We start from the raw sequence: 15,412 nt of genomic DNA, 5'->3' as shown, positions 1-15,412 counted from the left end.
TAAAAGGTGTTGATGTTAGGAGGCTAAATTCAAACATTTGTGCATTATGGCAGCTATTTAAGGGATTAAAATACGTCAAACTGCTTCAAATACAGGCCAAAGGCTGTTTAAGGTGACCATCAGGGAAATGTATTATTCAGTATCGGTGTGCTTACCTTGCCATAGTCAGTGGTAAGGACCAAAGATGAATCATCACAGGAGCTGACTGTAGAGGGGAGCAGCTGCTCTTTGTCCCGTAGCCAGACACGGGCCCCCTGCAAAACAAAGGAGCCATCAATCACACTGCATCTGGACACAAATACAGTAGACTTCAAAACTGTGCATTAGCAATTGAAAGGCAGTTTTAACCTACTTGTTCATGTCAGATTTAAGGAGAGAAAACACATACGATTATTCATAATGTAATAAAAATACTATCTTGGCTTGATATAATTACTATGAGAGTAATTTCATGTTCCTTGCTTGCTAATTACTGCAACAAAAGATGCTAACCAACTTTTAAGCTCAAAGTATCAACATAGTACAAACTGCCCAATTAGCAAGGTTAGCCACAACCTATAACTGCAGTTCCTGTGCCTCGAATGTTTTTTGTTTCTTTAAGCAAGCTTTTTTTTTTTTTTTTTTTTTTTTTACTGTGCGCATACTTTAAGAATCTTACAACTAGGGGGGCTGGGGTTGGTTATGACATTTTTCCAATAATTTGAATTTCTTAAAAAATATATATATATATTCTCACAAGCTTAGAGTCTCAGACAACAAAATAGCCCTTCTACTGGCCTGTATGGCATTCTGTTTTTTGTTGTTGTTTTTTTTGATTCACTGAATACATTTTTTTCACTTATGACAACCAATCCCAAGTCTTGGATTTGATGTCCTCTCTTTGCAATGCTGAACAGCTTTCAACTAAAATATCAGGTGAATTTCTAAACAGTTTATGAATATGTAACGCCCACTTTTTTTTTCTCAAATGCACCCATCACAAGTTCAGATAAGGTGTGACAACCAGCCCTGATCTCCCCCATATTTTATATAGGGTAAAGCTGAATGCTAACATGAGTGCTAACACGAGATAAATAAACTTCATACTGAACAATTAATTGTTTGAAACTTGTAATTACTATGGAAGTTAGCAATAACAGACAGTCATAGCAGTTAGATTTCATAGAAGTAGTTTTGCTGTGCGTACTTTTCCATTTGTACATTTCTTAAAATCACACACTATATTTGCTGCGCTGTACCACACCAAATTGGCAAGGTCATCCTCTTATTAAAGTGTCAGAAAAGTTGCACACCAAGCCTGACTTTGAGGGTGTGTCACTTTCAAACTACCACTCATATAACCTCAATAAACAGTCACATCAAGTTCAGTCTCTAATTGAGCACTTCATTTTGTATCATTTAAATCTACAGAATGGAAATATGTTGCATTAGCAAATAAAAGTTGTAAAGGTTGAGTTTCTAAATTTAAAGCAAGCAAACAAATGAAAACCTTAGCCTATGTGAATGCTAAGATAGAGCCATGCATGCGTTTGTTGGACAGAATTTAAGAGCAGAATGAGTCCGGTGATGCTTTATGGACTTGCCATTATTGCAGGAGACATCCAGATTTTTACCTGTGACACAACAATCCAGGCAAAATGTAATGAAGAATATTCAAATGCTCAGAGAGACTTTGGATTAACGGATTAATGAAATGAATGACACCAAACACAATTCCATGTTTGTGTTTGATGAGAGGACAACATAACATGGTTCAAAGCTGAAAAAAGCTTTACAACTGATATACACGGCCTATTATTTGGTCTGCAGCATGTTGTTCTATCCATGACTATATGACTACATTCCCAGACATGTTTTGCATTGGCTTTATAACCGAAGCAATAACAGGAATCTCAGGCTGATTGCTCAGACCAACTGTCATTTCCTCCGAGTCAAGGAAAATACAATTATAGCCCTGGCACTCAATGGACACGTTTGTGATACAAAGGACCTTAAATGGTAGCCCAGCCACAAATGTGGAGTCTAGCATAACAAATTTTGGATGGTCAGGAAAGTAACATCAAACCACATGGCAACAACTTGGAATATTACATACATGATATCAAAATATTGCCACATTTATTTGAGCGGTAAGCAATTATATATTTTGACCCCTGCCGGAAGTCCCAGTACAGATTGAAACGTGCAGTGTATTTTTCCTACTAAAACGAAACCATAGCCTAGTATTCATTCCCATTATGTCTGGAAGCGACAGTATTTTTATAATAGCAGGAAATAGCCTCTTGTTGCTATACACGTAGTTTCTCCAAGACTATTTGTCGAAAGGGGTCATTTGAAGTTGGACTTTCCCCTAATTATGAACAGCCTTTAAAGTAGTAGGTTTACAATATATAAGTCAACTACCTGCCATTAATCATGAGGTGAACACGGAAGTAGGAGGGATGAGGCAGCGACCAACAAAGCATAAAACCAAGAGATCAATATGCATGGATTCCACCAGGAAACCCTATACAAGGTCACCACTTTCAGACATCAATCCTCATTAACTATTAACAGCATCCATCCACGTGCGCACTCTCTCATCTGAAGAGAACTTGTCATCGGCAGGGCTGGGACACGGACCACACGCATTTGTAGGTAATGGAGCAAAACAATATTGTAATTTTCCATAGTCCACAATTTCATATAAACTTACAGCCTTACACTGACAGATCTGACAGTCCTGCCAGACTGGCCATATCCACGAAGATCAACTGATAATAAATGACAGATGGCGGTGCTATTAAGCTGGCGATTGTATTGCAAAACTAAGCTAGGTAAATTTAACACCCACCTGTTTATCTTTATACAAAAAAAATAATAATAATATGGTATAAGCATGTGGTAGACGGCAGAAATGCCAGAACAAGTCTGGTAATGATTTATGGATGGATGGAGTCTTTACCTGTGACATCACAATCCTGGTAAAATTCAAACCGAGTGTTGGTGACTGCACAGGAGGAACGGACTTAATGCAAGCATCAATGAAGCTGAATACAACTCCAGGGCTGTTTTTAGGAGGGAACAATGTTATAACAAGGTGTAAGTCAATTTTGCGTAATTTAGCTTACAAGCAAACTATCCAACAAACAGGATCAATCCACGTGGTGATTAAAACAGCAGCGATTTTAAAAAAGAAAGGAAAAAAAAAAGAATCACCAGTTCATAAATAAACTGCATTTAGTGTGGTCGGCTACTCTTTGTCCACCAACTGGCCCCTCGGCACCGCCAGCTACTTCACTCAATGCGTTTTTTTTCTGCATGGGGTCTAATGGGCCACGGCTAAATCTAGCACTGGGCCCACGGGGGACTGGAGTGGGATGAAGGGGCTACTCAAATTAAGATGAGGCCAAGGGGAGAGAGGAAGGGTGCAGCGACCTGATATGTCCCACCTCCTATTGTCTGGAGCAGGAGGTACACAAACATTAACACCAGGACACCAACATTTTACTGAGGGGTTGGCTTGTGGCTTGAGCTTACTTGATGTGTCTTTGCTCAGCAACAATTCAACTATAATGCAAGTTGTAGAGAAAAAAAGTATATGAATAAACGGTATGAAATTAATCACATTTTAATCGATATCGTAAATGATATGATATAAGAGGTCTACAGCAAAATTTCTGTCAATGGAGTTTAGAGTTCATACAATATACATAAACCACCAAATTTCTACCATATGATAACTGTCTGTGACTAGCACTGGTTTACCCAAGAAAAAAAAACAAAAGCTGCCTCACGTGAAGGAAAGCCTATGAGGTCAGCTGCAAGTTTAATATGATTTACTGCATAGATTTTAAGAAGATCAGTATCTCTTATGTAACCGAGAATCACACACAGATTCGTGTCTGTCGTCCACTGATTATGGACTTGTGGTTGGGGGTGAAACACAAACAAAGCAGATTAGCAAACAACTGTGGGCAAGTTATAACACCTAAAGCATTGACATAGTATCAGAGAGAGTTGCTGCAAATCGAGACACAGTTGTATGTTGAAACCAAACTGTTCAGTTCGTTTGCAGATTGTGATGCCTTCATGACACCTGTGGTACTTGCATAACTGTCACATGAGAATGTCACGTCATAAAAATAAGTCAGGAAAATTCATCAATTATAAACACTCAGAGAGCATAGACCTCCGCCAAGGCATGTGCCCTATCCTGCAATAAGAAATAGATTGTTGGATGTAACCTAGATTGAGAGCAATTTGTGTATTACCCTTTTACCATTTTTATTGTGTAAGTATTCAGCATTAGAAGGAAAAACAAGAACTGACAAATCATTAGGTAATCAAAACATCTTGTCTTGAGTTGCTGTTTAATTAGACATCTTATTCTGTCTGCAGGGGTACTCTGTGGTCACCAACAATATTACAAGCAATCATAAAACGCTTGTGCTGCAACAATACAGCCCTGGAAAAGTCAGAAAGCCTTTTTATGTATGCCCTGTTTTAAGACTGACGGCTGATGGAGAGGAGAATTGTTTCAGCAACAGATGGTCTATCCAAAACTCCTCCCCCCAATCCCCACCATCCTCAGAAGCTTCGTCAGTAAAGTCCAGACAAAGGCAGGCATCTCTGACTAAGTTAACCAGGTGGAAATCTAACAAACAAAGGCCAGCTGGGACACACACACGCACGGGTAACAACATGATAGAGGCTGGCAAAGGCATCAGTGTTAAATCCTCCTTAAGTGTTTTAATTTTCTGCTGAGTGAAATCAAAATTGGTACTTTAGAGAACCACAGCCAAGAATAATCTAATGTCTACATGTAATAATAAACTAAAGGCTTCTTAAGATAATTTCATTTGTAAAAATTTGAATAATCAATGACTGCATTTCAATTTTTTGCTGTACACATTAGCTTATGTCAAACAAATTGTTTCAATGGTCCTTGTGCCAGTGGGATAGTTCTGTGCAGAGAAGCATCAATCTCACTTTGTCAAATGAAGAGCAGCAACAGCTGTCTACCATTTCAAACTGACTTGTCTAAGCAGTCACCATCCCAATTGCACATTTTCAATTATATCAAAAAATGATCAGATATTGATATCTGAAGCTACATTTTTAGATCAAAACCACAATATAGTGTTTTTTTTTCTTACAATAACATTGCTGAACCATATTACCTCAAGACTGGATCTGACTTAGCCATATCCTCTACACTGCTGACCAGATGTTTTCACCGCTCCATAAAACGCAAACGTGTGCAATGACATTTCCAAGTCATTCTCCATATTGCATGTCACTGGGTGCACGCACTGATGTAGTTGCAGTGCTACCAAACAATGGTAATTTGAAGCTATGCAATAGGCCGCACGCTGCCATCCCATCATGCTCTTTGACATGGAAACCACTCCGGACGAATGATGCGGTCCCTATGTCAAAGTCTTTGGTTACTGCCACTTGTCTAATGCCACCAGACTCGGAGATTCATTGAACAGGTCTTTAATTTTTAAGCGCATACACTGTACAAGGTGCCACTGTGGCACTCCTTCTCAGCATGGCACGAGTTAGGGATATCAAATGATCGCATCAAAGGGGACAAAGGAAAGCTAATTAGCTCGGCCTAGCTCCAACAATTAGCTACAAACAAGGCTAATTTCTTGGATCAGAGGGACTTTATGAAGCGGTGAGTGAACGGGTGCCCAGTCGACAGCAGTGACAAGTGAATAATGGCAAAGTTGGTCCAAGACATAAGGGCAGTCTGGATCCCTGACAAAATGGAATAGACAAAATCTAGTTAGAAGCCAACACAGAATCCAAGGAAACTCTATAGCTATTCTTTCACTAACCAATTCCACATTTGCTTAATTACCAGCTACCATTTCCTCAACCCCATTTGCCCTTTTAGTATATTGTATTCCCTACTTGCCCCTGATTAACCTTCACATGCCAAGACATACGCCATTTCCATAAGAATTGGGGGAGGCTTAAGGTCTCGACACAAACCTTTCATGACCCTTCAATGTGGTCCGACAGATGTGCAATTTCAATAGTGTTCTCTACTCACTTTCATCAAATTTAATAAGGTCACAGTGCCCCATGTGACCAATGAAGGAGTGTGATAGCCTTATGGAAGGATTATGAAAGCATGCACCTGACACATGCTCAAAAAAGCCAAATTCAGGGATTGTACATAAATCTCTGGTGAGTGAAAAGAGGTGAAATCCATATAGTTAGATGATGGAATTAAACTGAGGGCTGACCGTAGATGGGAATCTGGGCAAAGGTCCCTGTGGGGCTTAGACGACAAGTTGTTTAGTGGGACAAGCGCTGGGATAAGAGTGATCTAATGACATACAAGAACTGAATGAAATATAACTGATGTTTAAAACATGTTCGTGTTGTGACATTTGAATTGTTATTGTTGTTGCTTTTTTAATATGGCTACTTACAACAACCTCACCAACAACTATGGCTACTTACCAACAACTCTCAAATTTACCACGATTAACAGTGTTTGGTCTCAGAGACCACACACTGGCAAAATGACCACTTTCATTTTATTGTGTATAAACTTTCGTTTTTTGTGTTCTTTTAGGCTATTTATAATAGCACAATGTCCAGAATGAGCAAAAAGTGCAGACCTGGCTGGCAATGTTGTTGTTTTTTTTGTTTTGTTTTTTACGTGTTAAGACACTTCCTGTTTAGCTAAAAACCTGGCATATGTTTACCATATTGGTTTTGCTTCAACAACAAAGAATATAGGCCCAAGATTACACACTAGATTATAAAAAAGATATGCCCTTTGTTCTATTCTAATGCCTTCTTTTGCCGTGTTATTACAAGGACACATGGTGCTAGGTTAGCACGGCATCCGGTAAGGCTTATTGGTGCTTGTATTTGTTAGCAGGAGCAGGCATCACATGATTAAAGGCCAGTGTCAACATCTGTGCAAGGTGACGTATGAATAAATGATGGAGGGAGCAGCTGATCAGAAATTAGCTAATGGAGAGGGAGGAGTCCCGTGGGAGATACAGGGCTTCCCCCAGTCTGTCAGCGGGGGGAGGGGGTCAAAAGGGTAAAAAAATGAGAGAAGGGTAGAGAGGCAGTTCATTAATTGTTCCTGACTCCAGACTCAAACTGCATGAACCCCAGCAGAGGAAGCCATAAACAGATTTAGTATGGGACAGCCCGCAGGCCAGCTCCATTGCTAATACTAGGAGACATCCCGACATGTGCTTCAATGATGGAAAAATGTCACACTCAATTTTTTTCTATACTTAATAACCCAGACATTTTCTATTCTTTCTCTCAAGTTATCAACAACCAAATCCAAACAAGTTATTATGCCATTACTGACAAAATCTGCCATTTTTGTAGCAGCAGTTCAAAATGTCCACAGAGATGCCACAGCCAAAACAACATTAAAAACGCAGCTGGGTCCCTGGTCCCTTGGTAAATACATACATCACTTTCTAGTATCAGAATACTTTTGAAGTAAGCCTGTATTTAGCAACTTAAAATATACTACACTGGTTCAGCATTAGGCTAACAGAAAATACAATGACAATACAATTCCAAGCTACTCAGTGGTGCCAAAGCATTGTGGGGAATTCAATTATAGAACCAGTGATAACATCAAAATTTACAATAACGTGCATGGTGTGGCAGCTCACTTTCTTTAACTCATGTACTGATCTGTTGTGTTTTTAATAAGTCCATTGAAGAAAATTTGCCTTCTAATATGTCTTCAAGCTTACAACTGAGGATGGTGAATGCAGGTGCTGGCACACTGGCACACAATCGTATATGTTCATGTGTGATTACAGTGTTATAGCTGAAGACATGGATTATGATACCTTTTAATAAAACGATTATTGAAGGGGGCAAAGGGGTAAAAATATACATCCTCTATGATTGGATTTCTTGGAAGAGCCTTTGATTCAGCAACAGCCATCTGTCACTCCTGGTTCTGGGTATGGGACATCAGCATACCCCTCTGTACTGATGTGAGGAGCAGGATGAGGGCAGCCCAATCCAGATATTTTAGGAATGCATTTTAGTCAGGCCTCACGGAGACTGGGGAGCTATGTGGTATATCTAGGGCAGGGTAGTCTGGTTGTGGAGTGTGGAGCCATTATCAAGATGCGAGCTATCTTGGCTTTGACCTTTGAACTTCTAAAATGGTAGTCATTTTTATAAGCATTAACAATTCCTATAACCAACAACTTACTAATCATGAGAACTATTGTTTGTATTCCACTTGTGAACATCGTTACATCCAACTTTACCACGATATTTTGCAAATCAAAAGCCAGAAGATCAGTGCCTCCTATATGGCACGACACTGTAGCATTATATTTGATACAGCATGGCTTAAAGTTCAACACAACAGGTATTACAAATGATCCTGTGCAGATGACTAATATTTCTGTGGGATTGAGAATGTATTAAATTACCCTAAAGGATTGTGGTTGTGAATGCAGGAGATAAACAAGATTAGAGTAGTAAAAATATGATACAATTTTTAGCACCAAAATCTTCCATAAATGCAGATAGATACAAAGCAAAGAAAGACCAAAAGTAAGTATGTTGTGTTGATTGTGTTGACACAATCCTCAATTAGCCTACAGTAATACGGTAATTAGCCTACAGTAATTTAACTAAGATTAAGCATAAATTCTTTCCAACTCAGGGTAGATTGCATGAAATTTGGCATGTCATGTAGGGTTATCAAAAGTACTGTTACTGTTGAAAATTACATTGTTTTGTCTAAATAAAGAGTTCATTATTATTATTATTATTATTAATTTTTTCTTTTTTTTTTTTATTTATTTATTTTTTTTAGTCATTGTTGTGTCGGAATCGGTATTGAGTATCGAGTCTATTCCTTAGTATTGAAATCCAGTTTAGAATTTTTGTCTTGTGACTACATTAATGTTATATCAACATTATTTTTTGCTTTCTTTAACACTTGATACTACAATCTAAGTTAAGAGTTTGGTGTATTTTATATCCATTACCAACTAGTTTCCATCAAACTACAACCTCAACCTCAACCAGCCAACAAATATCCGATTGTTGATATGCTGTAATCACGGAGGTCTAACATCTGGGGTGGGAACAGTAATCAGACGTTGAAATTAAATTGGCAGACCATGAGGATTTGAACCACACTCATTAAGTCTGTGTGTCAGGTAGGGCAGGCGAGGTGAAGGCTGGCTGACTTCGGGAGTATTAGGTTAAGCACGCTTTCATTTTCTCTGCACATAATCTCAGGATTGGATGTGACTGTGGCAACACACAAAAGAGTCATGCAAGTTAATTATGTGTTAGGGTTAGCATCATATACTCAAAACAGATGATAAGTAACCGTTAGACAGATGTAGCGAATATTGTCTTGTTTGTAGTAGGTAAGTGAAGTCACAGTTTGCCATTGGTAACATTATTAACAGCAAAACATATTTAAAACTCGGCATCTTCAAACAAGTTAGAGTTACATAATTTGAGGTCGGGCTGGTGTGCAAGGTGAGCAAACATCTAGAGGTCATTTGTGTGGAGATAAAAAGATGTAACATGTTTGGGTTAAAGTCAACAGCATGCTGTCAGCAGGAGGTTATCACAACGCGTCAGCCCCATGCAGGTGATGGCCTTAGGCTGATAGGACAGGAGTCAGCTTTCACAGACACCAGAAATGTAAACACAGACAACAAGGGGGCACAATTAGATCTTTATCAATTGTGTAAATTTGCTAATGTCATTACATAAAAGCTAACGTCACATGATCTCTAATTAATGGATAATTACACAAAGTTATTTGTTTTGTTTACCCATGTTATTTTCAAGAATTTACATAGGCCTATTGAATTTGGCTGTCTAAACTGATAGCAACATTACAAACAAGGTGTTTGAAGCATTAATGTTAGGTTAGCAACCAGCAGATACAGCCTATATTCATACTAAATTAGGAAAAATGTAAGTTGAACAAAACAAAGTTACAAACTCTTTTCAGCTCTGCCAACATGAACATGGTGGGCGAAATGTTTGGCTATTTGCTACTTTTGCAGATTACACAAAGATAATGTAGCTAAACAGCAACAATATGCAATCAGATGTTTTTGTGTATTTTAGATTAACTCTGACTGTGTCCCTTGCCATGTGTCCAATTACAATCCAAGTTTATCACTTTGCTCTGTTGTTGGTACTACATCTCTTCTAATGCCAGGAATCTGTGCCATTAGCAAAGGATTATCCACGTTCTCGGGTCTGTGGTCAGACAATGCCTGCTGTTAATTACTGCCAGTATACTGTACTCATGATAGTTTAAGCCACCCTCAGGTTGTACTCACACTGTGGATATTCTGCTGACACACAAACTGCAGAAAACTTTTATTTGGAGTCAAAACTTCAAGCCTCAGCTCTCAACAAGTTTATGGAAACCCCCTGTAGGACATAATAAACAGTTCATTGAGCCAGCCGTTTAGACAATATCCCAAGGTGGTCCACTGAGGGCTATTAGGCATTTTTGTAGCCTTCCTTCCTTATTCCGCCAACCTAAATTTACTTCCTGGCCTTCTTTCTTAGTCTATCGATGGCCTGTATAGCTGGAAGTGGAGTCTCGGATGTCTCTTCTGCTCTCTAAAAGAGGCAGCTGGCGGAAATGACAACTGTGTTACAAAAAAAAGAGCGAAATAGTCCACCTTTCTCACGTTACGCTTTGACAAGGCATGCCTACTACACATTCCAGCTTCAAACACCCGGGCTGCAAGGGATGCTGGGAGAATCATCTGGTGTTGGTGATGATGGTGTGAAACTTAAGCCATGTTAGACAGCTATACAATGTGTGGCCATGGCTGAGAATTTGAAGGGTCACTGCAGAGAATGAGGGATTCCCACTGTCAAAATATACCAGGAAGGTTGGGATTGAGGGTGCAATGTCAAGCTTTCTAAGTATATACCTAACTATGTAGAGTGACTTTAGAGTTGGTGGCAGGCTGGCAGCTGTTTCAGTAAAGAATTACTAAGTTTAGAAATGCACACTGTAAGTACATTTTCAAAAGCTGTTATCATATTTCTATAACACAAGTAATGTGAGAACTTCTGTGACTGTTACTGGTAGATGGCTGTAGTTTTCATGACATTATGTGGATTAGATGGTGAAAAGCTGGTTGATTTGTATGTATGCTAACTATTTTTTAACTATTGTTTCCCTAATCAGACCAAGGCAATGCACTTTTGGACATGGGCAGTTACCATATCAAACAACCAGAAGTTGTTGTTTTTTTTTTACTGAGTACATTTACTACAGTATTTTCATCAACAATGAAATTAGTTTGAAAAATAGAAATGTGTAAGAGAGGAACTCCTAATAATCATTTGTCCCACTCTACAGAGAATGGATTGGGTGTAGAGTGAAGGTGACTGTGCAGAAGGTTTTATGGCATGGTGCTGTCAGCTCCCAAAAGGAAAGACCACACTGACAGACAGGGTGGGATTTCAGGATAAAGCCCTGAGCACACCCTTGTTCTGCCCTCCTGTTCCTCATACATGCTTTGTCCGTAATAACACTGACACTGACATGCGAAGTAAAGATGGTGGACAACGCGACAAGCAAGATGCACATATGAACCTTATAAGTACTCTGATGCAATTACCACCACTTTATCACAAGTTTAGTCCAACCCGTACTTTCAGTCCAGACCTCCTCATTAATAAAATCTACACTTTGACAAAAAGTCTTAACTTTCTCTAAACAACATTAAGTCAAATGTGTCAATTTTGGGTGTCTTGTTACAAAGTTATTTCAGCAACAAAATGTGCAAATTAGCTAAGTGAACATAATTTCAGTGCACTTGCCAAAGTTGACTTGAAGGTCGTCAACCATCTGTTTGACAAGTCACAAGAGGAATGGCAATCAGTATTGCAAGATTAATGTTATAAATAATTGATTGCATCAAATTGTCTAGTGTTTTACCTTGAGGGTATATGTACGTTGAGGCACAGTTTGCAGTATGATATCATGTGATTATTATGCATTATGACTTATTCAGCACTATCCTGAGTGCACTATAGAATAGTGCACTCAAATGAGGATGACAAATCAGACCCATGGGGCCCTTGTATTCACAGCTGAGTGGCTAAATGCAAACAGTCTACAGTCTTACAGATGACACATCCAGTGGTGGCTATGAGACATCAGCCCTGCCTCTAGAGCTGGGACACATGGAGGTTATTTAATTACGACAGGGGACCAGTTTTTACACCCGTATTTTAAGATTAGTGTAAAGTTATTACGTACTTGATACAAATAACACAAACTACATAGACTGACACTGTTTGGAGTTAAGTTTAAGACTAAATTCTGTATAAAGATGCACTTTGTGGCTAACAGTCGCCACTCTCAGGCATGAAAACAAAACAAAGAGCAAGTCGCTCCTAAAACCAGCGAGGATATCCTACTTTTTACAATGCGGTAATGGGCGACAAAGTACACCGTAGATGTAGAGATCGTGAAACTTACTTCTAAAAAGAAAATATCCATAGTATCCGTCTTCTCGTTGTTGTAGTCTGAGTTTAGGGTACCACAGCGGCGGAGGAGAGGCAGCCGTTTTCCACAATAATTTCCATCCGTCTTTGTGGCAGGGAAAGTTCCGCTCTTTGCAAAGTTTCTTGGTAAAAACTAGCGGTTATAAATGATTATCTCTATACAGTCCAATGGTATCAGTTGTGATGACTTAAAGACCAGTTGGCTCCTCTGGTGATGGTCCGCGGTGCTGGGTGCTACTGTCTGGTCTTTGAATGGAGCTCACCGGCACATTATGCACAGAGGCGGGGCGTGGAGGTCCCACAGCCCCATGGCATACGCCCTCTTTGTCCCGACCACAAAGACTTTAATGATTTATCCATTAAAAAGCCTGGCCATGTTTTCCTTGAGCTCAGCCACCCATTTGTACTTCAATGGTATAATAATAAGGACAAAATTTGCACGGAATAAAATATTAGTTTCCACCAGAGAGTGACGAAAGCAGTGCCCCTCTCCCCCTCTGTCTCAGGCTAATGCTAAAAATAAAGCTAGACTTGTCTCATTTGATGCTAAGAAGTTGAACAACTTTGGACTATAGGTTTGTGTAAATATACAATATATTTTACATATATATTGCAAACAATGTGTTTAAAAAAAATAAATCATAATTTAATAATAATTTAAAAATGTGTGTTTTAGTTGACCGTTTGACGCTGACAATGTTATTATAAATGTAGCCTAATGCTAACAGTAGGCTCTGAATCAGCCTTTCCCAGGTTAGTCTACTGGGTCTTTGTCACTGGAAATAGGCAGTTACCTGAACAAATAGTCCCCTGTGTTTTAGGGTTGCATGCCATTCTAATTTTATCACTTTTAGGACAATTATTACCTAGAGTCTTACCCACTCTTCAGGTGGTTAACATAGGACACACTTCCCAGTGCTCAAATCACTACTCTACACTAGAGTCATAGGAAAGTCAGAACATTTATGTACCAAAGGCCAACATGTCTGTTACCAGTGCATAGGGATGACTGCTACAGCCATTTAATCTGGATGTATATAATCTCCAGTCTGGTCCATGAAACTCATCCTCACATAGTCATGCTCTGTCTAACAGACACAGTTAATCTATACTTAATCATTGAGTCGCACAAACAGTGTGTCATGTCTGTTATGTAATGTGTTGACTGCTGGTCAATACTACTTTATTTTGCAGACATTGTTTTGTTAGTGTGTAGCTCATAATGCCTGTTGACTGGATGTTGTTGTCAATATCTTCTATTAGGCCCATGATTGCAAAAGGATAATAATTAGTCTAAATATTGATACATTGCAGTTGATGTCATCAACATTTCTTGAGGGTTATGCTATTGTGATGTGACTATTGTGATGCTAGCTTTGTTAGACTTTAATCTGAGCTTTATTTTAACACAATCTGACCAGATAGTTAGTCACAATCAAACACTTAAACAGAACCATAAACACTTGAGTTTAACAGAATTATTTTTTCACGCAGGAATAGGAGCATAGCATTATTCATGCTACCTCTACAACCACCTCAAAATGGCATGTATGAGGCATTATGGTTTGGCTTTCGTAAAAGATGTTTGTTGTTTATATTATGACAAAAGCAAGTTTTAAAATCTCTTTGCACCCACATCCGGCTCTTCCAGCATGTGGTCAATTTATGAAGAACAAGCAATTGCACAGACCCACATGCAGCCTGCTGCAGTGTTGATATAAATACCATCAATGCTTGAGGTATAAAATATGTGAAGTTAAAGGTTGTATCATGGCTCCAAACATGAAAACAAATGATCAAGAATCCAGCATGACACAGGGAATTAGACACAGTCTATTGGAGGCAAATGGGAACAAAAGGGATTTTGTGATTGGCTAACACCACCTCAGGCCAAGTTGATTAGGTCATGTCAAGGACCTTTTTCTTAGCTCATACTGGAAATATGGCTATGTCTATAAAATGCTTGACAGTGGTTTTATTGAACAGAAAATATGTATTTGTCAGATCAGAGATTTTAGCATGCGAGGTAAAATATATTGATAGTAATTCAAAACTCATATATCGTGATGTTAAAATATGGTGCATAAATAATTTTTCTTTTGTAGATGAGGCAACCCAAGGTCAGAATAAACATAAAAGCCCTTCAGATTCATTTATAAAAGATTTATTATAAAGATTCAGGGATAACTGGACCTCATGGCTGGACTTGCATGATTCAATTTGTAATGAGTGATTGTTGCTGGCAGTGTCACATAAATCTCTATATGGCCAATGACACATCCCATTGCTCCATTGATTTAATAATGGCGGATGCACAAACACTAAGATAGAAGGTATTACCGACACCTCTGTCAAAACGATCAGCAGACCAATATCCGGAAGGCCATAATGACAGCTTCAGTTACATTTGGTGTTGGGCCTAAATGTTATTAGGGACCACTGTGCAGGGTCATGCACAAGAAATCTGTATGTATTGATTGGCGATATTCTATCTTTTACAAGCAATTTACACTTCTACATATACAATAATAGTTTGCCAGAAGTTGACTATAACAAAATGTTATATCACTTTAAGCATTCTGGTGAATTATCTGAAATGTGAAGTGAATGTTTAATTAACTAGCAAATCACTATTACATGTTTGAAATGTAAAATGGTTTATATTTTACAAATTTGCGAGCAGCTAAAGCTATGTTTTTTTCACTCAGAAGAGAAGGGGCTGGAGCACTGACAACCCAAACCCTAACCTTCAATCTGTCAAAGAAATTGTTCTACTGCTAATCTTTTGCTAGGTTTAGCATGTTATTAATAATACGATACCATAATATGATATGCAGCAAAATATGGTAAATTGCATATATTTCTTTTATTAACAAGCTCTGCACTT

The 15,412-nt window shown here is 38.6% G+C and overlaps 1 protein-coding gene across 1 annotated transcript in view; it reads right to left on the bottom strand.

The window, feature by feature from the left end:
* The window catches only part of myo10l3 (myosin X, like 3), a 65,437-nt gene extending 52,887 nt beyond the window's left edge, over positions 1 to 12,550 (bottom strand). The window contains exons 1-2 of the mRNA XM_033986840.2: positions 12,500 to 12,550; positions 156 to 254 (exon numbers count right to left, since the gene is read on the bottom strand). Of these exons, the coding sequence (XP_033842731.1) occupies positions 156 to 254; positions 12,500 to 12,520 (120 nt within the window). The 5' untranslated portion in view covers positions 12,521 to 12,550. The remainder of the gene's footprint in view (positions 1 to 155; positions 255 to 12,499) is intronic.
* Positions 12,551 to 15,412: the final 2,862 nt, after the last annotated feature.

The sequence above is a fragment of the Periophthalmus magnuspinnatus genome, chromosome 21 (genome assembly GCF_009829125.3).
Source record: "Periophthalmus magnuspinnatus isolate fPerMag1 chromosome 21, fPerMag1.2.pri, whole genome shotgun sequence".
In the NCBI taxonomy this organism is placed as follows: Eukaryota; Metazoa; Chordata; class Actinopteri; order Gobiiformes; family Gobiidae; genus Periophthalmus; species Periophthalmus magnuspinnatus.
This window is presented reverse-complemented; position numbering and strand designations above follow the sequence as displayed.